This window comes from Sceloporus occidentalis, unplaced genomic scaffold (genome assembly GCF_023333645.1).
Source record: "Sceloporus occidentalis isolate IW3139 unplaced genomic scaffold, rSceOcc1.0.p SCAF_5, whole genome shotgun sequence".
NCBI classification, from domain to species: Eukaryota; Metazoa; Chordata; class Lepidosauria; order Squamata; family Phrynosomatidae; genus Sceloporus; species Sceloporus occidentalis.
Window position 1 is genome coordinate 88,266,624 of NW_028316985.1, and position 25,422 is coordinate 88,292,045.

At 44.6% G+C, this 25,422-nt stretch overlaps 1 protein-coding gene across 1 annotated transcript; it reads left to right on the forward strand.

The window, feature by feature from the left end:
- The first annotated feature begins 12,216 nt into the window (after positions 1-12,216).
- Positions 12,217-24,169, forward strand: LOC149312455 (class E basic helix-loop-helix protein 41-like). Its single transcript, XM_089524663.1, has 5 exons — positions 12,217-12,801; positions 13,049-13,112; positions 13,314-13,421; positions 14,712-14,823; positions 18,337-24,169. The coding sequence occupies exons 1-5, from the start codon at positions 12,737-12,739 to the stop codon at positions 19,296-19,298; spliced, it is 1,311 nt and encodes a 436-aa protein (XP_089380789.1). The 5' UTR covers positions 12,217-12,736; the 3' UTR covers positions 19,299-24,169.
- The last annotated feature ends 1,253 nt before the right edge of the window (positions 24,170-25,422 follow it).

The window sequence follows — 25,422 nt, forward strand, 5'->3', positions numbered from 1 at the left end:
GAATTACTACTAGCTTCTTAACCGTAGTACAATGGACCCTTCATATCAGCAAGCTGGCAAATCCATGGACTTGATTTCCCACTGGTCGCCATACCTCATATTATTCTATGGTGGTGTGTGCATGCATGCAGGCACACTGACACATCAGTGCACACATCACTGCCATTGAATAATATAGGGTGCAACCATCTGTGGGGAGGCCACAAAACTGAATCCCTGAGGACAAGAAGGCTTCATTGTATAGGAGATCTAAATCCTTTAACTTCATAAGATGGAGAAGGGCAATTATCAACTAGATTGTGGTCAAATGGATTTTGGTGAATGGTGCAAGATCCAAGTTTCCATTCATGACAAAGGAAGTTGGGCCTGCAACTGAACCAAAACTTATAGAGAACACTTACCGATCAGAGTATCGGACTGAAAGGGGAGCTCTAGGTTCAAATCCTCACACAGCCAGGAAGGCAAGAGCAAACCTCCTCTGAACAAAGAAACTTTTGATAAGTTCATCTTAGGGATATCATAAGTCAGAAACGACTTGAAGGCACACAGCAACAATAGTTGCCAGTCTTTCTCTACACTGAGGGTTTCAAATAAGAGTCTTCTGTTCTTACCTCGTGGTGTTAGGAACTGAACCAGAGGTTGCTTACATGCATGCATACTGGCAGGGAGAACAAGGCCTTCTCTGCAACATCACCCTGGTTGCAAAAATCTCTTTTCAGAGACAGTCACTTTTGACCAACTCTATTCAGCTTTAGCTACAAAATGGTTGCATTTCTTGCTCTTATCTGAGCAGTTGTTGCTATTGTTTTTAAGTGTAATTGTGGATACCGGCTTTAGGCTTTCTTATTCCCTTGCTTTGTTTGAAAGGGAGGAGGGTTTGTAATTAATTTTGCTGCATTTGTATTTTGTGATATTGCTTTTCAAACTGTTATTACTTTAGTCAGTGTCGTGGTGCCTCTATCTGATTTTATTTTTATTGTTATTTGTAATTGCATTGATAAAGAAAAATGAGATAGAGAGAAAAGAAGCAGCAGCAGCAGGATTTTATTTTGCATACTGATATTAAAATGTTTTGATATATCTCCTTATCTTAATTTGTACACTGCCTTGAAAATTTTACCAACTGAAAGACAGGACGTAAGTTCTCCAAGTAAGTAAATAAATAAATACGTAAATAGCAACACAGTGTTTTTCTTGTATTTTCAGTGCCCCACCACCACCAAAACACACACTCCATGGGCTATCTTCCAACAGGCACATACCCTTCCAGAAGCCTTTCAATGGAGAAAGCTGTGACCAGAAAAAGATTAAGTATCACCCAGTCTCAGTTCTTTCCTGCAAATCCCCCACCCTGTATTAGTTTTACCTTAGCAAATAACAAGTTGGCAAATCGGCATTAACTAGGGCAACGTGTAGTTTCATCCTCAGATGAACTGTTGATGAAGGAGGCCATCTGTGAACAGGTTCTGTCATGTCCGAGGACAGGCACTTAAGACTCCTGTTAAGAGGCAACCTTTAGTCCCTTCCTGACACAGTGAGATCTTCAGGCTAGCCTGAATAGCTCTTTCATGAAAATGTTATCTATTAAAAAAGAAGCTGTGTCTAAGTGGTGGAAGAAACAGAGTAGAGGAGCTAGTTCAGTCACATTTGGCCTTGCATGAATGTCTAGGAGTGTAGAAGGGGCTGCAGGTGAGCTTGTGACTTGATCTACACAGGATGGCAGCACCAGATGCCAATGACAATGTGCACAATCACAGCAGTTCCAAAAAGTGTAAGGCCCCTCCTCCCAAAGGGCCATATACTACAGATGACATTTATATTGCACTTGCCATCCAATGATCTTGTCCTTCATAGTATCATAGAGTTAGAAGAGATCATCCAGTCCAATCCCCTGCTATGCAGAAACTCTTCATCTCCCACGATAACTCTCTAAACTAGGTTAGGCAGAGAGTGCTTTGTCCAATGATGTCCTATGGCTGAGTAGGGACTTGAACCTGCTTCTACCCACTCTTAGCTGAGCAGAGGCTAACTGTAGTCTGTCCAGAGGAGAGCAACCAAAATGGTGAATGGTCTTGAAACCATGCCCTATGTGGAGTGGCTTAAGGAGAGGGGTATGTTTAGTTTGGAGAAGAGACGGTTAAGAGGTGATATGTTAGCCCTGTTTAAACATTTGAAAGGATGTCATATTGAAGAAGGAGCAAGCTTGTTTTCTGCGGCTCCAAAGACTAAGATATGGAATAATGGATTCAAACTACAGGAAACTAAACATTAGGAAGAACTTCCGGACAGTGTGCTGCCTTGGAGTGTGTGCAATCTCCTTCTTTGGTGGTTTTTAAACAGAAGCTGGATGGCCGTCTGTCGGGGGTGCTTCGATTGTGAGTTCCTTCATGGCAGCGGGTTGGACAGTGGAAACACAATACCACATTGCATCTTTAGTGTGTGTGTGTGTGTGTGTGTGTGTGTGTGTGTGTGTGTATATATGACTTAGATTTTTTAAAAATACATGTAACATTAACTCTGTATCCAGTTTCCTCCCTCTCTCATTTTCCATCTGATGCACACCTTGGCCCATTCATATTGCTCACACACCAGGGCTGGCTGGTGGCTCCCATATCGAGGAGTGGTAAATCCTTTCCAGGCTTTGGATCTCAGCAAAGGAGCTATCCAAAGTGCTAATCCTATTTCAAGGGGGGGGGCTAGGGTTCAGCACCCTGGATAACTCCTTGGAAGGTTAGAATAAAACATGGAGTGGAGTAATCAACCCAATGACATGGGAGCCACCATTACATGCACTGTTACATGCACTGATGCACACACATTATTCATGTGCCACTCTGATAAACTCATGACATTCACACATTTTGTAACCACTGATCAACACATTAGTACTTCTGTGTTCTCTTTTCCTCAGCTGCCTGATATGTGTGTGTGCTTATTCTATACCATCAAAAATCCAGGAAGGCCTAATCCAGCCAGACATGGTCATGTAAATTTTTCCTTACTTTGTGCCATGAAGTTTCCTTTCTCACTATCTATCCTTTTTATTTCCCGCGAGCAATTATTTTGACTTGGTTTGGCTGTTCCTGCGTAAAACTAATGTATGATGGTAAGAACACATTATTTTAGTTACAACTTTGTACTTGTATAGCACCTTTCATCTTTCCAAGCACTTTACATGTATTATTTAATTCTCTCCAGTCCCTTTGATCTGGGTAACTATTATGAGACCCATTTTACAAAGAGAGACGAGAATGTCAAAAAAAGTCTGCCTGTTGCTGCATCTTCCTGTCACGGCGTTCATACTATTTCTCAGAAACTTGTAGTCCCAGACCACTTTACCAGCCTTATACATGTCGAACTGAAATAAGGTTACTGCATCTCAGTGCTACAACATTCTTCGCCCTTGTAAATTTAAGAGCAAATGTACTTAAATCTCTGTATGATTTGTTTCCTAGGGACACACAGAGGACACGATCCCAAGTCTGTTCCAGAAAGGTAGGGAGGTGAAAAACAGCAGAGAATATCTAAATGAGAATGGAAGCAGCAAGGACTCTCATGTGAGCTGTGGTGTTTCTGAAGCAGCCATTCCCAATATGGCATCCTCTGGAACTGCTGGGCTATAATATCAATCATCCCCAGCAACAGGGCCATTGGAAATATAGTCCAGGATATCTGGAAAGCATCAGTTGAGGAAGGATATTCTATAACATGGAACCATGAGATGCTCATAAGTCTCCAAATAATAAAATAATTAACACATACACTCCAGATCAGGGAAGGAAGATGCTCCCATTTATTTCCTCAGCAAAGACCATTTTTCATCTCATGTTTTCAAATCCCTGATACTGAAGTGAGTCAATTTGAAGACCACAAACCAACACCTGGTTACTAGGGGCTTCTAATATAACTGGTGATGCTCCATACTGTAAGGCTCACATTTCTAAGACCCCTTTCTATTGCTCCACAACCAATACCAACACCAAACACGCGGGTCTTCCAGTGCCTTACACTACAGCTAGAAGTGCCAACTGCTGAGTTTTAAGTCTGACATTTCATTTTTAGTTTCTTTTTTCTCTCTTGCTTATGTCGTGTGGTACGAATGGTAGCCACAGTATTCAAGCTGCATATATTTCAATTGTCAGAGTGTGCAAATGACTAGTAGGTAAGTTTAAATAGTTATGTCTCAAAGAAACTCATTCAAATTAAAAATAGCTATTTCCCCCACTTTATGACATGCAAACCACAGTCTCATTTTTTTAAAAAAAACACCCAATGGCTTTAGAAGCTAAAAGGGGAAAAATGCATTCTTTGTGTCCTAAACCAGAACACTGGGTAAGAATACAGAAAGCCACATGTATAAACATGTTGAGAAAGAACATTTCATGGCTGTATAAATGATTTTTGACAAAGATGGTGTGTGATGCTGCTTGTGCAAGCTGATGACATTGTCAGAGTACTGACAGATTGCAAACCACTGACAGATGACCAGTAAATACTGAAATGTGCTAAATGCTCGAGTCACAGTGAGCAAAGTAAGCCTCGAATCTAATTTCACCAAGTGTTAAATGCCAAGATGATGAGGCCATGTGCATAGGTGAAAAATTCAAAAGGGTAATGGATAAATTAAAAGATTAGGATTATGTGCAATTTAACTAATTGTGTGCCTACATATATGGAGCTGTGAGTGTGTTTTGGGTTAACAAATACCCTGGTAATAGCATGTTTAGATAATGCTTGTGTTCAGTCTTACTGTTTTTCCAAAAAGGACTGACGGGTTGATATGAAAAGGAGTTTGCTGTGGCAGCTATTATTGCATAGCAGAGCAATTTGGTTAGCAGACTCACACATTGGTTATATTTGTGTGTCTCTAGATCACACTCATTCGGCAGAAGGAAAAGGCAAACCCCCTCTGAACAAATCTTGACCAGAAAACCCCATGATAAGGTCACTGTAGGGTAGTCATAAGTCGGGAAATGATTTGAAGGCACACAACAATAGATTATAATTCTTATCAGGAACTGCCAAAAATACTTCTTTAAAAAAAACTTCGGGCCCATACAGACAGGCCAAAATAAAGCTGCTTTGGGTCACTTTGGAGGTATGCTGTTTAAGTGACGCATGCGTCCTAAGAGTCCAGAAGATGTGCCAAAGCCAAGCTCCAGTCCCTATCATTTAACAGCATACCTCATAGCTGGTGCAGAAACTGAAGCCGGCAACAAGCACTCAAAGCCACAGAGTCCATTTGGGCCGCGAGAGACATCGATGGGTCTAGGAACACTCAAGTTATATACCTGCTCCTTCAGGAGGAGGGTAACCCCATCCAGAACAGGCTGTTTAGCCAATTCCCTTATCCAAAAACTTTCAATCCACCTTATTGGGATTCAGCTTCAGTTTATTGGCCCCCATCCAGCCCATTACAGCATCCAGGAACTGATCCAATTATCTACTAGACATCATGGGTATTTCAGTTTAAAGAATAAGTAACTGGTCTTTGAAAGTGCATTTTATCCATCCTTACTTGGAACTTTTGTTTTACATAGTACAACATTATAGGTTTTGGTTGTCATTTCAGCTCAAATGAGCCACTGAAACTTATACAAATCCAAAGGGAATTCCTTTTATTTGATGTTATTTAAATTGCTGTTTATGATTTCTTTCTCCTGAATAATCAAAATGCTGATTATGACTCTCAAAGGAAATGCATCCTTTATTCATGTCACTAGCAAAGAGAGAGAGAACTGACTGTTTCCTAATGCTGCAAAACTTAGTATTTCTAATCTCCATCCAATATGAATTTCTCTGTGGCAGCAACGTGAACATAGATCCCTCATTTCTTTTTTTAAAAAGGCAATCATACAGACTTTACAGAAAGTCAAAAGTTACTTTAGAAAACTCTTTCCTAAAAGGGCCAATAAGATATCCCTATAAAACTACCATCAAAGCAAGAAGCTGATGACCACCTTCACTACAGAAGAACTAAAGGCAGAAGATTATTTCATCATTTTTTAAAAATAAAAATTAACTGAAAAATTTAAGAAGGATAAAAATGTGTACAATTTGGAAAAGGCGGGATTAGGGTTTGAACCCCTTCTCTGTTTTAATAATGAAAAAATGCTTGCAAAAATGAATAAAATGTTACTTGCGATTGAGATGGGAAAAGAACAAATTAAAAACTGTATGATTAAATGGTCTCCGAATATTGTGTCTCAGTTGTACCTTGATAAATGGGAAAGAGGTCTAAAAGTTTAAAATTTACTTTGAGGTCTGATTTAAGAGAAAACTTTTACAAGATGATGTATCAATGATATTTAACTCCGGAAACATTGTCAAAGTTGTAGAAGAGCTTTTCAGGATAAATGCTGGAAGTGTGATCAAAAGACGGGGACTTTTTAATCACATGTGATGGACATATGATAAAGCATAGTGCTATTGCACTCAGATTAATTTGGTGATAGAAGATATGGAAAATTTCTATACAGAAGAAACCTGAACTGTATTTGCTGGAAATGCTGGATGAGCAATTGGAGAGAAAACATGTCAGCAATGTGCTGTATATGATTACAGCTGCAAGAACTGCATACTCTCAAAAATGGAAGGACTCCGTGACATCGCCTCAAGAAGATTGACAGATAAAACTTGAAATGGACAAGTTGACAGTGTTGATCAAGGAGAAATCCTCAATTATCATTTTAAAAAAGAGGATTTGGTTACTGCATTTTAAAAATGAAAATAGGGTTATTTGTCAACATGAGAGTTTGAATAATAGTTATAATTAATTAGACATAGGAGATTTTTATTATCATTAAAAGTTAAACTATAGTTTCAAATATAGCCAAATGCTTAGGGAAAGGAAGTTAATATATTTGAATTCTTTCTGACTTTCTTTCTTTGCAGAGATACTTTGTTGGATGTTTTTTTCTTTGCTTGATTGCTGATATATATATATATATATATATATATATATATATATATATATATAATCTCTGTGTTGATTTTTTTTTATAAAAAAGATGCAACCATTATCATTACAGACTTTGCCAAAAATAAAAAAATAGTGAGGGTCACCTCCCATTGTGTTCCCAGCAATTTGACATCTGAGGTACATAGCCCTTGAAGATGGGGTTCCATCCCTCTTTGATGGCTAATAGCTAGGGATCAATAGACCCTCTAAGAAATTGTCTAATCTTTATGAAAGCCATCTAAGCTACCAAATATTAAGACACGATATTATGAATGCTAAGTTCTGATAAGAATTATTTATTGTTGTATTTATTTGTCACTCTGTTTTTTCTCCAGTGAACTCAAGGCATTATAGAAGTATTTATTTCTTCACACTTTAGCCTTACAACATCCCTGTGTGGTAGGTCAAGCTGAGAGAGTTTCCCACCTCTGTGTGATGGGCCAAATGTCATGGATCAGTGGGTTTTTTGCCATCCAAAACTAACTCTAACAGAAATGGGTCTTCCCCTGTCTCACTGGACAAGCCAGTGAATGACTAGGGAGATGAGAGAGAAAAGCCATTTGGCAGAGTATAAGGGAACTTAATAATAATAATAATAATAATAATAATAATAATAATAATAAGACTTATTTATATTTCCCGCCTCTCCCTGCAGAAAATGCTGGAAGGACTTTAGTCCTGGCAGTCCTTGTTTCTATCATGGGTCCCCATTGTCACAGCTGCTTTTTCTGTCACCTTTTCTATAATTTCTATATAGCCCTTAAAAGAGCAGTTGCAAAACAAGTCAGGGCTCCTGCTCTTTTAATGTAGAGAAAGGAAGTTTCAGCAGTTTCTTCTTTCTTGTTGTTGTGTGCCTTCAAGTCATTTCTGACTTATGGAGACCCTAAGGCGAGCCTTTGCAGGATTTTCTTGGCAAGATTTGTCCAGAGCAGGTTTGCCTTCCTTTGAAGGTGAGAGAGTGTGGTGTATCCCAGGTCACCCAGTGGGTTTATGTGACCCATCAGAGATTTGAACCCTGGCTTCCTGGTGCCCAAGCCCAACCTTCAAACCATGATACTGAGTCTCTTAGGTCCAAAACACACTGGGCAGTTCAAGCAGTCTCAGACTGGATTATTTCTGCAGGGTGTTTTGGGTCTTAGCTTCTTCTACCTTGTTGCGTGCCTTCAAAACATTTCCAGATTATGCTGACCCTTGGGTCTTCTGAACAAATCTGGGCAAGAAAACCCCATGATAGGTTCTATCATGGGTTTTTCTTGCCCAGATTTGTTCAGAAGAAGTTTGCCATTGCCTTCGTCATGGGCTGAGAGAATGTGACTTGCCCAAGGTGACTCAATGGATTTCATAGCTGAGCAGGGAATTGAACCCTGGTCTCCAGAGCTATAGAACGGTTTTTTAAAAAAGTACATCTGACTAGTGGAAATCCAAGTGAGGCTCCTCAATCTGCTGTCCCTTGAGGCCTGGTCACTGTCTCTGATGGTACAGCCCATGGCTTTCCCTTTTTCCTTTCCTTTCAGCTCCCTAAAGTGCTGAAACCAGACACTCCCAGAAGAAACAAGTAACGTGGCAAGGGCCATTTCTAAGGCTTCCTGGGCTGGGCATCCTACTGAGATTGAGGGTGAATCCTGAAGGTTCATGGACTGGGCACTTGAACAGTGGCGTCACTACGGTTGGCATCACCCCGTGCGGGAACTCATGGTGTCACTTCCTCCTTTCAGTGACTCCCTCCCATACCAGACCATGCAGAATCCTTAGTCATGTTTTTCTGCACTAATGTGACTCATAAAATCTTCATTCCTGTATATCACTGAATTTCAGCTTAATAGCGGTGGCATAAAACCAACAAAATTAAAATTAGACCTAATATTACATCATACGCACAGCTTCAGTGCCTTTACATATACAGTCAGCCCTCCTTATACACGGATTTTTAATCCATGGATTCAAACATCCATGGCTTGAAAATATTCAAATAAAAGTATGAATTCCTGAGTTCAAACCTTGATTTTCCATTTTATATAAGGGACACCATTTTGCTCTGCCATTGTATTTAATGGGATTCGAGCATCCGTGGATTTTGTTATCCACGGGGGATCCTGGAACGAAACCCCAGCGGATAACAACGTCCCACTGTATAGCGTTTTGTGTGGCTGAAGTGAACATTTGGTAAAATGTGATGTTTTGAAAGAACGTTTTTTCTTTCTCTCCTTTCTCCTCCCACTGGGCCTCACTCCCTTCACGCCATCTCTTCAGCATTTTAAAGGGACGCAGGAGAATGCCACAGTCCATTTCTCCCCAAAGGCAGGTGTCTGGGGAGCAGTGGTGTCACCCCACCTTAGGGTGTCACCTGGTGTGGTTTGCACCCCTTGCACCCCATAGTGACACAAATGTTTCTTATTTTTATTTTTTTATTTTTAAATTTTATTAGTTAAAAGTAAATAATACAAATCATAACAATCATAGCAAACATACAAGCCATACAATCTAAGTGGCCTTTCAACGTAAGTATTGGAAGAGGGTTCGTTGTACATTTTAAACACATATTCTTCTTGCAATCTTGTCCTTTCCCCTCTTCTTATCCTATTATTGACCAACATTTTCTGAATCTTCTCCCTCTTGATACCTTCTCCTGTCCTTATCCCAACATTCGTAAACTTTCTTGCTCCATCTTTGCTCGCTGACGTTCTTGATCTTTCATTTCAACGTCTCTTCTTCCCCTCTCTCCCCTTCCATTTAACTTACTTAAACCTAGTGACACCAATGTTTCATAGCACTGAGACCTGCAAGTGCAAGTGGTGTCGAACTACGTCATTTCTGCAGAAAATGAGCAGGGGGAAACATGTCTAATCACTCTACATCTCCTGGCAGAGTGTGGCGGAGTAACTGTGTGGGACTACAACTCCCAGAATCCCCATGGCTTCCAGACTGTCCAGATTTCCAAGCTCTTTCTGGCATTGCTGTGCCATGGCAGTGGTGTCACCCCCCTTTAGAGTGTCACTTGGTGCTGTCCTCACCCTACTGATGCCACTGCTGAGCCAGGTTGAATCCTGGGCCTCATTCCCACTACCTTTTAAACCAGATCACAATTTGGTTTGAATGGGTTCGAATGACCCTGGTTCCCACTTAAATCGATTCACTGAAGCAATTCAGTGAAGGGGGCCATGCACCAGACCCATTTGACCCAAGTCTTTTTGACGCTGATTTTTTTCCCTATGTCTTTTCCACCACATCAATTCAACGCAAGTGTGTACCACAAGTGGATTGGAATCGATTCAAATTTGCCCTTCGGCTGGCTGTAGCCGAATCCTTTTCATAGAAACATAGAATCATAGACTTGGAAGAGACTGCAAGGGCCATCCAGTCCAACTGCCATGCAGGAACTCTCAATCAAAGCATCCCCAACAGATGGCCATCCAGCCTCTGTTTAAACAGTGTGGTGTGTGTGTGTGTGTGTGTGTGTATCTCAGATCCCACTGTTGTTGTCCCGGGGGTCTCTGCCCTTCCTTTTGCCCAGTGCTACCCAGGGGCCCTTGTCCAGCATTGCAGCAAGGATGCTCCCTTACAGAGAAACTCTTTGATTGTGAATGTGGAATGTCTCGCAAGGCTGCAGATCCCAGGATTCCACAGCATCCGTCCGAGATGCTTTGAGTGAGAGTTCCTGCATGGCAGGGGGATTGGACTGGATGGCCCTTGGGTTCCTTCCAGCTCTATGATGCTATGAGCATGGAGCTGGCGCTGAAAGTGTCCTCTTTGGATTGGGATCTTCCAACATTGGCAGCATCTGCACCGCAGGCATAAGGCCATCTGGCCCCTCCTGTAGCGGCCAGGGGCTTCGTGCTGCGGGACCTTGGGATCTGTAGTTTGTCGTGCCCCCTCCCCCCCAGCCCTCTGACAGAGGCAGTAGGAGATGCCGCAGCAGAACGTGGCTGGCCTTGTGCTGGGACCAGGAGGCATCCGCACTGCAGAGCGAATCCGCTTTCAGAGCGCTTCCCTGGTCAGGAAGCAGCTCCCTCCTCCGGAATCCCCAGCCGGGAGCCAGGGAAGGGAAGGCGGGGGGCGGCGGTTCCCTTCTTTCAACCTCTCCTCCTCCTCCTCTTCCTTCCTTCCTTCCTTCCTTCCTTCCTTCCTTCCTGTTTTTCACTCCTCCCTTCCCTCTTTCATTCCTCCCTCCCTTCTCTTTATTTCCTTCCTCCTTTCTCTTCCCTCCCTCCCTCCCTCCCTTCTCTTTCTTTATTTCCTTCCTTCTTTCTCTCTCCTCCCTCCCTTCCTTCTTTCCTTGTGATTCCCAACTTGTTGGGCTCTTTCTGGCTCGTGGCTTTTTCAAGGCAAACCTCTATAAAAGGAGAATAATTCCTGGAGCATCTTCCGTGGCGACCCTAAGGCATCCCTGGGTTGTTGTTGTTTTTTGCCCGGGAGGGGCTCCTAGAGGCATCTAGTCCAACCCTCAAAGAGGGGCTCCAAGGGTTCCTAAGAGAGGAGGGAGCGAGGCAGAAACTCCTGGAGACTCCACTCTCGGTTTAGAAGAGGGTCTCGCTCTCGCCTTCAGTCGAAAGAAGAGGCTTCTATATAGGGCGTTATCAGACCAGGGAAATTGGAAGTATAATCCAATGGCAATCCGAACGCAATCACGGGGTTTAACTCCGCACTCGAGCAGTGATCCGAATCGATCCCGCTTTTCCCTGCCATAGCTCAAGGCTCTGCAATTCTGGGAAGTGCAGTTTGTTGCGGCACTAAAGGAAGGAGAGAAGGAAAAAAGAAGGATGGGAGGAAAGGAAGGCAGGAATGAATGAAAGAAAGAAAGAAAGAGAAGGAAGGAAGGAAGGAAGGAAGGAAGGAAGGAAGGAAGGAAGGAAGGAAAGAAGGAATGGGGGGGAATGAAAGAAGGAAGGAAGAAAAGGAAGGAAGAAGAAAGGAAAGGCAGGGAGGGAGGGAGGGAGGAAGGAAGGAGGGAAGGAAGAAAAAGGAAGGAAGAAGGGAGGGAGAGAGGGAGGGAGGGAGGAAGGAAAGAAAGAAAGAAAGAAAATGAGGGAGGGAGGGAAGAGGGAAGGGAGGAATGGAAGAAGGAAGGAAGAAAAGAAAGAAAGAAAGAAAGAAAGAAAGAAAGAAAGAAAGAAAGAAGGAGGGAGGGAGGGAGGAAAGAGGGAAGGGAGGAATGGAAGAAGGAAGGGAGGGATGGAGGGAGGAAGGAAGGAAGGAAGGAAGGAAGGAAGGAAGGAAGGAAGGAAGGAAGGAAGGAAAGATAGAAAGGGAGGGAGGGATGAAAGAAGTTGCGTCGACAAACTGCACTTCCCAGACCCCCAGAGCCTTGAGCCATGGCGGGGGGAAAGCGGGATCGATTCGGATCAGTGCTCCAGTGGGGGTATGCAGCCAAGGCTCTCCCCCTGCCCTTGCTTGGCTGTGACCCCCTTCCCTTCCCTCCCTCCCTCCCTCCTCTCCTCCCGTGCCTCCGCCTCCCAGCCTCCCTCCTCCTCCTCCTCCTCCTCCTCTTGCTGCTGCTGCTGCTGGTCGGGGCACGTGCGCCGGGGGCTGGGGGTCAGGCTGGCAGAGCGCGTGCCCCTCGGGCCTCAAGCGGAAGGGAGCCGGGCAGGCAGGGCCAGCTCCTAGACCAGAGAGGGTCGAGGCTGGCACCCCTGGATCTCCTTCCTCCTCCTCCTCCTCCTTCTCTTGCTGGCTGCATGTGCCACTTTGGTGCCCGCCCTAGAAGCGCCTCCCAGCCTGGGCTTCACTCTTGCTGCTGCTGCTGTTTCTGCTGCAAAGGCAAAGAGCCCTGTGCCCAGCATGGATGAAGGGATGCCACCTTTGCCAGACAGGCCTTTGCTGCTGGAACCTCGGGACTTCCTTGGGTAAGAGGGCACCAATGCCAGCCTGGCATAGGGCTCCCCTCTTCCTCCTCCCTCTTTTCTTCTGCCTTGGGAAAAGGAGGCTTCCAGAGTTGTTGGGCTTGATCCCCTTCTCCTCATCCTTTTGGACCAAACAAGCTCTGCCTGGGCATCTTTGCCTGGGCACCTTGGCAGTATACACTTTGCTTCCCTGTCTATAAAAAGAGATTTGAACGATGGCTTTCTCTTTCTCTTTTCCTCCCCTTTTCAGACTGGATTACCCATCCTTATATATGTGCAAACCCAAGAGAGGCATGAAGAGAGATGAGAGCAAGGTAAGTGCCAACTTCTTGGTGCCAGCCAAGATCTGCTTGCTAGGCTTCAATTCACTTGTTTTAAAAGAAGGTTAATTCCCCTTCTCTTGTCCATAGTGAGTGGTTGGGTTTTATATTTATTATTATTATTATTATTATTATTATTATTATTGCTATTAGCCAACCTTGTCCTTTTCCTCCCTGCATCTTTCCCTCTATCAGGAAACCTACAAACTGCCGCACAGATTGATAGAGAAGAAAAGGCGAGACAGGATTAATGAGTGCATTGCTCAGCTGAAAGATTTATTGCCGGAGCATCTCAAGCTGACAGTAAGTTCAGTCAGGACCCATGTCCCTGGCTTCAGAGACCTTCAGACATCCCTGGCATCTCTCTTTAGCATCATGCCCATGGTCCTTATCTTTGCTAGCAAGGCTGCAGTGCTCTGCCCACTAGGAGTCATGGACAGTATCCAGGCAGAGTCACTCATCCCAAGATGAGAGCCATTGAAATAAATGGGGCTCGGGTCTGTCGTCACTTTAAGTCTAGTTGCAGTATGACTACCTCTGGCTCCAACCCACTGGATATCATAGATTTTACCTAATCGTAAACATACTAATAGTAGACTAGTAGTAGTATGCACACATAGGCTCATGTTGTGAAGCCGGACTCTTATGCACATTACTTGGGATTATGGCTCGCTTGTTGTTGTGCCTTCGAGGCGACCCTGTCACAAAATTGCCTTGGCATGTTTCTCACTGCCGTCCTCTGAGCTGAGAGAGTGTGACTCACCCAAGGTCACCTAGTCGGTTGATGTGGCCAAACTGGGATTCGAATCCTGGACTCCAGAGTCATAGTCCAGGGGTCAAACCCATACACCACACTACCTCTCTTGTTGAATTAAGGGGGACTTAATTCTGAGTAAGCAGGGATAGAGAATGTTGTACATGTCTGAAAATAAAATTGTAAAACATTCTTCTTCTTTTTGTTTACTTGGATGTAAATTTTACCTTCATATATATATATATATATGCATGCCCTATGGAAGAAGCCCTATGGAATGTGTGTGTGTGTGTGTGTCTTAGAAGAAGCCCTATGGATCAGCAAGATTTACATCCAAGTGAGCAAAAAGAAGAATAAGGTTTTAAAAATGTATTTTCAGATACTATATCTCTATCTATCTATCTATCTATCTATCTATCTATCTATCTATATCTGAAAATAATAATTTTCAAAAGCTTTCAAAATGTGCTTTTGGAACTGACAGGCCCCCCCCCCCCCGAAGTTTACATTTTAGGATTGCAAACTCTGCAAACTATTCCCTGTTTTATGCATACATCCAAAGCATCATGCTCTTACAGCATGGAATGGAAGTTTTTTTAAAACAACCTGACAGCACATGTGTAAATAGGGCAGAGAAATGCCAAAGTTGCACACAGAACTGCCATACTTTTGGTGAAGCTTCATTTGGATGCCATTCCCCCCACCATCACCACCAAGTCAACCAAGAGCAAAACGATTAAATCCTTTTCGAAGTGAATTCAGGGAAGTTTTGGAAAAGAGGATCCAGGGATCCCATCTGACACTGACTAACCGAGTCTTCCCCCTTTTCTCCTTTGCAGACACTGGGGCATCTGGAGAAAGCTGTGGTTTTGGAATTAACTTTGAAACACTTAAAAGCTTTAACCGCCTTAACAGAGCAACAGCACCAGAAGATCATTGCTTTGCAGAATGGTAAGTAAACAAGGTTGCTTGGCAAATAGAGGGGTGAAAGGAAGCAGTTCTAATAAAGAGTCTTCCCAAGCTGCTGACTTCAGAATAGGTTCACAGCCTGCATCTGCACTGTGGAATTAATCCGGTTTGATCCCACTTTAACTGCCATGGCTCAAGGCTATGGACTTTGGGGACACTCACAAACACACGCTCTACATTGTCAAAGCAAATTAGATTGTGGCTGCATCTGCACAGCAGAAATAATCCAGTTTGACAGCACTTTGACTGCCCAGGCTCAGTGCTATTGAATCCTGAGAACTGTAGTTCCATGAGATACAGTATTTAGCCTCCTCTGCAGATAGCTTTGGGGAACTGTAGTTTGTTGTGGCACCAAAGCTATCTGCAGAGGAGGCTAAATACTGTATCTCATGGAACTACAGTTCTCAGGATTCCATAGCATTGAGCCTCGGCAGTCAAAGTGCTGTCAAACTGGATTGTTTCTGCTGTGCAGATGCAGCCACAATCTAATTTGCTTTGACACTTTAGAGTGTGTGTTTGTGAGTGTGCATCTGTGCAGCCTAATGTTGTGTCTGTCTCTCTGTGTGGTGTAGTAGTAGTAGTAGTAGTAGTAGTTCCCATTGTGCTGACTGGGAGTATTTCAAAATGGTTTAAGTCTTCCAAGTCTTGATGTGTTAGTTGAAATACAGACACTGCAGTTTATTTTAATTTTAATATATCACACTTCTTGCTTAACAGCTAATGTCTTTAAAGCTTGGCACTTTGTTGTTGTTATTGTGTGCTGCCTAGCCATTTCCAACGTATGGAGAGTCAGTGTGGCATAGTTTGAGTGTTGGACTGCAACTCTGGAGGCCAGGGTTCAACTCTCAGCTCCGCCATACAACCCATTAGGTGAGCTTGGGCAACTCACACTCTCTCAGCCTCAGGGGAAGGCAAAGGCAAACCTCCTCTGACTAAACCTTGCCAAGAAAACCCCAGGAGAGGTTCATCGGAAACAACCTATAGGCAATGTGAAGTTGAAGGCTTTCACGACCAGCATCCATAGTTTTTTGTGTGTGTGTGTGTGGGGGGGGGGGGTTGGCCCACGTGGCCATGTTTTAGAAGAATTTATTCCTGACGTTCGCTGGCATCAGTGGCTGGTATCTTCAGAGAATGGTGCTGGTGCCCAAACTTTGCTCCTCAGGGTTTTTTGCCTTTCAGCTCCCAGAAGCCCCAGCCAGTTTGGCCAACAGGAGTCAGGGATTCTGGGAATGGAAGCCCAAAACATCTGAAGGAACAAAATTGGGGAAGCGTTCCCAAAATTCTTCAGCATTCCCTGAAGATGCCAGCCACAGATACCAGCCACAGATGCCAGCAAAACCTCAGGAATAAATTCTTCTAGGACATGGCCACATAGCCCAAAAAACCCACAAAAAACAACCTACAGGCACACGACACACACACAGCACAAAGCTATCGCAGGGAAAGTTTCTTTGGAGGGGTTTATGAGATTATGCCGTGCTTAACTTGTTCTTGTTGTTGTGTGCCTTCAAGTTGTTTCCGACTTGTGTGGGCCCCCTAAGGCCATGACCTGGGGTTTTCTTGGCAAGGTTGGTTCAGAGGAGGTTTGCCCTGGCCTTCCCCTGTCAGTGGGTTTTCTGGGCAAGTGTGTGTGTGTGTATATATGTCTGTGCCCTCCTCTGACACTGAGAGAGTGTGGCTTGCCTATGGGCATCCAATGGGATTCAAACCCTGGTCTTCAATGCTGAAATCAAACAGCTGGCATAAAGGAAAATGCAGGGCAGGGCGATTATTGAGAGAGAGAGAGAGAGAGAGAGAGATGTCCAATTTTGCCAGGGGCATCACTCAGGGACATAGCCAAGGGGGGGGGTCTTGGGGTCCGGACCCCCCCCCTTCCATTAGAAAAATGAATGGTGTGTGCTGCTGCGCCGCCACACCCAAGCCCCAATATAATGGTGGCACTTAGTCTGGACCCCCCCTTCCTAAAATCCTAGCTACATCCCTGCATCACTAGGGGGGTGAGGACCACACCGGGTGACACCCCAAGTGCGGGTGACACCACTGTTCCTCAAACTCCTATCTTTCAGCAGGGATGGCCTGTTGCATTTGTCTGCTTCCCTTTAAATTGCTTTAAGAGACGGTCGCAGCAGGGCTGGGCTCAGTGGGAAGAGATAGGAGAGCCCCCCCAAAAAATGAAATTTAAATTTCAAATTTCAAAATTTTAATTTAATTTTTTTAAAAATTTGAAAAAAACTTTTTAAATTGTTTCCCAATTTTCTTTAAAAGCATCGCGCTTCAACCGCGTCTCCCCCATGTATGCGCAAATGCATTCGAGTTGCATTCAGAAGCCACAGAAATGATGAAGAGAGTAGTCAGGTTTCTAAAGACTATGGGGAAGGGATAAGAAGAGGGCCATGGAGGAGGAGGAGGGGGGTGACCCTATGGATTACTGCACGGGTGACATCGCCCCTTATTTGTATCCATTCACATTCTTGGAGTATTGTTTGAACCTTGTTATAGTGATGTTTTATTAATTTTATCATCTTGTGTGTGGTTTTAGATTGTGGGCTTTTGTTTTTGGAGTGTTGGTTTTTTTCTCCTTGGTAAAGCGCTATGTAAAGCCTGTGGTGCTATACAAATAAATGTGATGATGATGATGATGATGATGGTGATGATGACACCACTGGGATCCAAGCAGTCTTTCAAAAAGTGATCAGTTCTATTTTTCTTCTCTTTCCTCTTCTTCTCCTTCTTCTGCTCCTTCTCCATCTCCTTCTTTTTCTTCTCATTCCCCTTCTTCTCCTCTTCCTCCTCCTCCTCCTTCTCTTCTTTCTGCTCCTCCTCCTCCTCATTCTTCATCTCCTTCTCCTTCTCTATCTTCTCCTCCTCCCCCTTCACCTTCCTTCCTTTTTCTTCTTCTCCTTCTCCTCCTCCATCTTCTTCTCCTTCTTCACCTTCTCCTCCTTCTCTTCTTCCTCCACGTGCACCTTTTCGTTCTCCTCCTTCTCCTTCTCTTCCTTTCCTTCTCCGTCTTCTCCTTCTCTTCCTTCTTTTCCTTCTCCGTCTTCTCTTTCTCCTTCTCCTTCTCTTCCTCTTCCTTCTCCTCCTCCTCCTCCTGCTCTTCATTTCTTTCTCTTCCTCCTCCTCCTCCTCTTCCTTCTCCTCCTCCTCTGTCTTCTCTTTCTCCTCCTCCTCCTCCTCCTCCTCCTCCTCCTGCTCTTCATTTCCTTCTCTTCCTCCTCTTCCTTCTCCTCCTCCTCCGTCTTCTCTTTCTCTTTCTTCTCCTCATCCTCCTCCTTCTCTTCATTTCCTTCTCCTTCTCTTCCTTCTCCTCCTCCTCTGTCTTTTTCTTCTCTTCCTTCTCCTCCTTCACCTCCTCCTCCTTTTCCTCCTCCTCCTTCTCTTCTTTCTTCTTCTCCTCCTTTCTTTCTCTTCCTTCTCCTTCTTCTCTTCTTCTTCCTCCACCTCTTCCTTCTTCTCCTCCTCCTCTTCCTTCCTTCCTTCCTTCCTCTGCAGGGGAGCGATCCCCGAAGTCCCCATCTGCTGCTGCCTCCCTTCCCCCTTCGGAGCTGGCTGCCTTCCACTCGGGCTTCCAGAGCTGCGCCCAGGAGGTGCTTCGCTTCCTCTCTCGGGGGGGCTCCCAGGAGAGGCTCCCTCGGGAGCTGCTGGGCCACTTGCACTCGCTCTGCGCCGGCTTCCTCCCGGGGAGCTCCCTGCCGCCGGATCCTGTCCGGAGCAAGGGCCAGCAGGGCCAGCCTCGCTGCGTCCCGGTCATCCAGAGGACTCAGGCCCCGCAGCCCCCCCAGCAGCAGCAGCAGCAGCAGCAGCAGCAGCAGAGCCTCAGCGAGACCGACACCGACACGGACAGCGGCTACGGCGGGGAAGGCGAGGCCAGGCTGGAGGGCGAGAAGAAGGCCATCAAGCAAGAGGAGGAGGAGGAAGAGGAGGAAGAGGTGGCTGCCAAGAGGAGGAAGGGGGCAGATTGCCTCTGGAGGCCCGACCCGGCCTTGCTGGGCTCCTGGGTGGCCCTGGGAGCGGCCCCAGGATCGGGCCCAGGATCAGGATCGGGCCCCCCTCTGGGGCAGCAGCAGCAGCAGCAGCATCCCCCTCTCTGCCTGCCCTTCTACTTCATCGCCCCTTCCTCCTACCTGCAGCCTTTCCTGGACAAGAGCCACCTGGAGAAGTATCTCTACCCAGCCTCAGCAGCAGCAGCAGCAGCCTCGCCTCCCTTCCCTCTGCTCTACCCAGGCCTCCCGGCTCAGGCAGCAGCAGTAGCCGCAGCGGCAGCAGCAGCCTTCCCTCGCCTCTCCTCCTCCTCCGTCCTCCTTTCTCCGGACGGGGCTGCTCCTCCGCCTCTGCTCAAGGCGGCCATGGAGGCCGATCTCCCTCCCCAAGAAGAGCCTCTGCTTTCCCCCGGGGAGGAGAGGCCCCCAGAGACTCTGGCCAGGCAGCAGGGCATCCGGGAGAAAAGCCATTAGGAACCAGCATGAAAAGACCCAGGGTTGGGATCGGATGGATGCCCTCTGAGGAGCCCTTCCACGCCAGACTGGTCCTCAGCCACTGGCCTCTTCCCTTCTTGGTCCAGGAGGAGGTCTCTGCTGGGAAGATTGGGATGGCCCTTTCCTTTCCCCCATCTCAGCCTTTGGACCTCCAGATGTTTTGGACTACAATTCCCAGAAGCCCCACTCAGTAGTCTCATGGTTCAGGGATTCTGGGAGTTGAAGTCTCCAAAAATCTAGAGGGGTCTCTGGGAAGAGAGGGATGGTCCCTTCCTTCTCCCCATCTCAAGGCTCTTAAGTCAATGGTTCTCCACCTTGGGGCCCTCCAGATGCTTTGGACTCCAACTCCCAGAAGTCCCACTCAATAGGCTCATGGTTCAGGGATTCTGGGAGTTGAAGTCTCCAAAATTCTTTAGGGCCAAAGGTTGAGAACCCACTGCTCCAAGTGGTTCCTAAACTCTGCTCCTCCAGATCTTTTGGACTTCTACTCCCAGAAGCCTCAGATCCTTTGGACTTCAACTCCTAGAAGCCTTGGCCAACTGTCAGGAACTCTGGGAGGCGAAATCCCAAAATATTTGGAGGACCAAAGTTTGGGAATCGCTGCTCTAAAGCAATGGTTCCCACATTTTGGCCCTTAGGATGTTTCGGACTTCCATTCCCAGAATCCTTGACTGTTGATGGCCAAACTGGCTGGGACTTCTGGGAGCTGAAGTGGAAAACACCCAGAGGATCATAGTTGGTGCACCACCACAGTCTATTAAAGGCACCTTCTCTTTCTCTCATATAAGGAACTAGTCCAGGTAGGCCTCACTTTGACTGCCATGGTTCAGTGCTGTGGAATCCTGGGGACTGTAGTTTGTTGTGGCAGGAGAGCTCTCTGACAGAGAAGGCGGATTCCTTACCAATCTACAATTCCCAGAATGCCATTGCATGGAGCTCTGGCAGTAAAAGGGGAACCAACCTGGATTGTTTCTGGATGCGGCCTTGGGTCCAAAACACACTGCAGAAATAATCCAGTTTAAGGTCACTTTAACTATTCTGGCTCAATGCTAGGGGATTCTGGGAAGTGTAGTTTTGTGAGACATTGATCCTTCTCTGTCAGATGACTCTGGGGCCACAATAAACCACACATTCCAATGTTCCTTAGCCAGGGCAGTTAAAGCGGTCTCAAGCTGGATTATTTCTGCAGTGCGTTTTGGACCTTAGATATCTTATTTTGGGAAACCCTTATTCATTTTTTTCCCCCAACCTCATTTTCCATGCTTCATTTATTTATTATTTTAAAGGTAATTGGTGTAAATTCAGTTGCTAGTCCCAGTTAGAGCAGGCCTATTAAATGAGTTGCCCAGTGATGGGTCAACTCTAGATAAACCCCATTGATTCAATGGATCTGCTCTAGTTGAGGCTAGCCACTGGATTTAGATTGGTGTGTTTGCAGGTTTTTAAACACTGTGGATCATATATCCCCTCCTCAATTCAGATGGGAACAAAAACAAATAGAAACATCACATTGGGCCCTTGGTATCCACTGAGGTTTGATTCCAGAAACCCCCGTGGATACCAAAATCCGTGGATGCTCAGGTCCTATTAAATACAATGGCATAGTAAAATGGTGTCCCTTACATAAACTGGCAAAATCAAGACATGCTTTTTGAATTTAGATTTTATCAGAACATTTTCAAGCCATGGATGGTTGAATCTGTGGCTATGGAGGACTGGCTGTACTTTAGAGCAGTGTATCTCAAGTTATCTGATGTGAGAGACTCAGTTTGCATCCGCACTGGGGAAATAATCTGAGCTCCGCTCTGGTGCCACAACAAACTACCGTTCCCAGAATTCCCTGGCATTGAGCCGTGGCAGTTAAAGTGGGGTCAAACCAGATTATTTCTCCAGTGCGGATGCAGCCTCAGTTTTTCCTGTCTGGTGTACCAGGGAGCGGCACCCTATTTGGACCCCTTGACTACAATTTTTTCCTTCTTTCCTGGAAACTTTCCAGGGATTGGCAGCCAAATGTCCATGGGCCACTGCTTGAGGTAGCACTGCTTTAGAAGAAAACAGCAAAACTGAATTTTCTTTGTAAGAAGTGAGTATGAATGTTTGGAAAATCTGAAGGAAGAACCAGGAAACTGATGTGGGATATATAAGTATCAGACTGACTTGGCACTTTAGTGTGTATATGTCAAAAGTACTACTTATGCGTAGAAGCCTTCCCACACTTGGCACCTTCCAGATCTGTTGAACTACATGCTGGCTGGGGATGAGGGGGCCTCTAGTCCAACACAACTGGAGGGTGCACCATCTTGGACAGGTTGAGGTACAGGACCATCTGTCATGAAACTGACTCAAAGAAGCATCGCCTTGTTGGAGGTTTTGCTGCATACATCCCATTGTATAGGCTGTGCTCAGAAACCTATAGTGCTCTCAGGTTCTCCCATAAACCTAATTGGTGCAGGCATAGAAGATTTGCTCAGCAGATTGTGCCCACGACAGATTGTGCTTCATGGCTGATCAGGGGGGCATGCATCTGCACTGTAGAAACAAAGCTGTTTGGCACCACTTCTGTGTACAGAGAACTACAACTTCCCAAGCCACCTTATAGGTGTCTACTCAGAAATAAGTTTCATTGGGTTCAGTGAGACTTGTAAGTCCTAGGAAACTGAGCAAACAATGGTTAACAATGGAAAGCTCAGTTAACCTAGGGTGCATCTACACTGTAGAGGTAATGCAGTTTGACACCACTTTCACTGCTGCAGCTCCATCCTGTGGAATCCTGGGATTTGTAGTCTTACATGTTTTTTGGCCTTCTCTGCCAAAGAGTGCTGCTGCCTCACAAAACTACAAACTCCAGGATTCTGTGGGATGGAGCCGTGGCAGTGAAAGTGGTGTCAAACTGCATTACCTCTACAGTGTAGATGCACCCTAGGTTAAGTGAGCTTTCCATTGTTAACCATTGTTTGCTCAGTTTCCTAGGACTTACAAGTCTCACTGAACCCAATGAAACATATTTCTGAGTAGACACCTATAAGGTGGCTTGGGAAGTTGTAGTTCTCTGTACACATACCTGGGATAAGTCCTACTCAATTCAAGCAAGCTCAGGATTGCATTGTTATTTTGTGATTCTATGGAACCTTTTTGGGAGTAGGCCTCATTGAGCCCAGTGAGATTTACAAGTTTGTGTTGTATGATTTCAGTTTTCAGAAACACTTCCTTGGAAGTCTGTCCTAGTCAAATCCACATGAAGTCAGCATAAGGTTGAAGCCAATGCAGCTTTTGTCATTACTGTGGAGTATGTTATTTGGAGAAAAGGCAGCCTAGAAATCCCCCCAAATTGGCCATATTTATTATTGATTTCTTATTAGTATTTAATTAACTTTTCCCAAGGATCACTGGGCACAACCCAATAACATTTAAGTTATATCTAAACTGTACTGAAACCACAAGGACTGACATCCAATTGGGCCAAATGCCAGCCACCTGATCCAAAGTGCTCAGGTGGAGCTTAGGGACCATTCATTTCCATGGACTATTGGTTACCTTTGTGACTTTGAATATACAGAGGACTGGACTAGTCCCTTAGTGAAGACAAAAATGGGGGAGCTGAGGTGAGAAGAGCCTTTACTTTATATCACTAGCACTTTATTGAGAAATAGGCCAAAAATGAATTGACCTTGCTCAAGTCTTTGGTTGTTACTGTTGTTGTCATCGTCATCTTGCATCCTTAGAGCTGCCTTGGCATTAGCTCAAGAGTTCAGACAATGCAAGAAGCATCCCGTGATGTAATTTCTTCCTTTGCTAAAGCAAGGATATTCATCTCCATCTTAATTATTTACATTATTATATTTGGAGCTGTGTTCCTGATTTCAAGGTACTTTGTCATAAAACAAGGAATATTCCTAGACCAGATTATAAACAGATATCTGACATGAAGGCCACAATCCTATCCATGCTTTTTCAGAACAAAAAAAATAGTGCAACTTTATTCGGTAGGGTTCCTATCCTGGTAAGCACATATGCGATTGCAACTTAATCTAAGCTTACACTGTATCCCCAAAGGACAATGTCATAGGTCTGCCTTGGTTCTGTGCGTGGTTCTTCCTTGGCAGATGAGGGCAACTGAAATGCTTTTCCTGCCATGGAAGTAAAGGCCACCATTAAAGGTACGGCTACTAAAGAAGCTGAAAATCCTAAGAAAAGATCATTCATAGTAATAATAATAATTTAAAAAATGTGTGTGGTCATTGGGAAAAGGTAGGAGAAGGCTTTATGGCAAGGTCTTTCTGTCTCCAGATATCCCAGTTTCCCTTTCTGGGGACTGCTGCCAGACACCAGATAATCACACAACTAGAGCTCTGTTAATAAGGCTTAAGCCAAGAACCTTGCCTAGATATTTTTAGTTTGTTGCCAAGGTAGCACTGTGAGAAATCTCACTTGAATGTTATGTAAGAGGTGAGACACAACAGTCTGACTATGAGTGAATATGCCTGGGTCTGTTAGTCATTTTGGGTGCGTTTGCTGTTACTGCTGTTGCTACTGTTTGCCTCAAACGCTGTGTTTAAACAACGTTGTTCCCCCACCCACCCACCCACCTTCTTTTTCCTTTTCTTTTTTAAAGAAAAAATCTTATAGAGCCTACAGAATGGCTGTATGTACTGTAAATAGTTGTTAATACATCCAATTAATGATGTCTGACATGCTATTTTTGTAGGAAGAAGATACACGTTAATGATATTTTGAGTTAAAATATTTCTTTTGAGGAGGAATTGTTCGGGGGGGGGGAAGTTGCACTTTTGTTACAATGCTTATGCTTGGTACAAGCTTATGCTGTCTTAAATTATTTAAAAAAAAATAAATGCTGTCTGCAAGAAATGAGTTGTTTGAAGAACAGTCTTAAGTATGTGAGATATTAGGAACTGATCTTTATATGCAGGATTTTCCGGCAGTCCATGAATTCTGCTATCCAAATATTTACACCGTATTTTGTGATTTAAGCCAAAAAAAATTATTACTAAAGAATTAAAAAAAACCTTTAATATACAGTATGGATTGTCAACTGCTTAAAGCTTTACAAACCACAAAACAAGTACTGGCCGCATGAACAACAAAGTCTTTGGAGGAGGCTGGATTTGCTTTCAGTTATGGGATAAGTTGACTTTTTATGGCATGTTTTAAACAAGCCATGGTGTAAAAGTATAATCAGGGCCAGGTTGGGGATTGTGGTGACACCCTGCTCTGCACATTGTGCAGAGCTTGGAAATGGTACGTTTTGACTCCAGTTCCCAGAATCTCTATCAACATGACGATTGGGGATAACTTAGTGTATACCACCACATTTACCAAATTATGGGACAAAAGTGAGTGAGCATTTCCCGCAGTTCTCATTTCCTTGCACACCTCTCGCCCATTTCAACCCATCTGCTTGCCCTCTAGCTTTCTAACCTTATTGGAGAAGGTCACCAAAGACAAAACTGTCTGACACCCAACCACCTCCCCTCCCAGTGATTCAAGCACTGCTTTCCCCTCTAAATGCTGTCATCAGCTCTTTTTGTGTGTTTAAAACACATAACAACAAATGTTAGGACAACTCACTGGGGACCCAGTCCACTAAACATGATAACTACGAAAGTGCCCTCCTGGTAGGCTTGAGGGATGAGCGGGTGGAAATTCAGTTGGTCCTATGGACCTGGGCCCTTTTGATGTTAATAATAAAAAATGTTCTACAGCACAGTTTTGCTGGTGCCCTGGATATAAATCTGTTAATGGCAAAAAATTGATTGGCTTTTTTTGAGTATGCTCTTGCATATCAGGTGCAATGGTAGAATAGATTTGACCAACAGTAATAATGTACAGCCCTTGAAGAGCTGAACTTCAAACCTGGCCAGTAGACTATTGACAAGACTTGGCCCATGCAACTGCTGGGTTTCTGCCAACCTGCAATATCATCTATATCATGGGGTGGAGAGAAAAGATGGAAATAATTTATTACACGGGGAAATGTTTCCCTTTAGGATGTGTGCACCCACACACATCAGTAGCCCACGTTTACGTAAAGGAGCCTCCAAAAATGCAATACCATGCTCCCTCTGCTGGTTCCTGCCATGGCTTC

What these genes read in the sequence shown, in the direction of transcription:
- LOC149312455 (XM_089524663.1), top strand. Translation starts at nt 12,737, where the DNA reads ATGGATGAAGGGATGCCACCTTTGCCAGACAGGCCTTTGCTGCTGGAA. An exon ending in TGAAGAGAGATGAGAGCAAG is followed by an intron (nt 13,113 to 13,313) that starts GTAAGTGCCAAC and finishes TCCCTCTATCAG; the next exon opens with GAAACCTACAAACTGCCGCA. An exon ending in CGGAGCATCTCAAGCTGACA is followed by an intron (nt 13,422 to 14,711) that starts GTAAGTTCAGTC and finishes TCTCCTTTGCAG; the next exon opens with ACACTGGGGCATCTGGAGAA.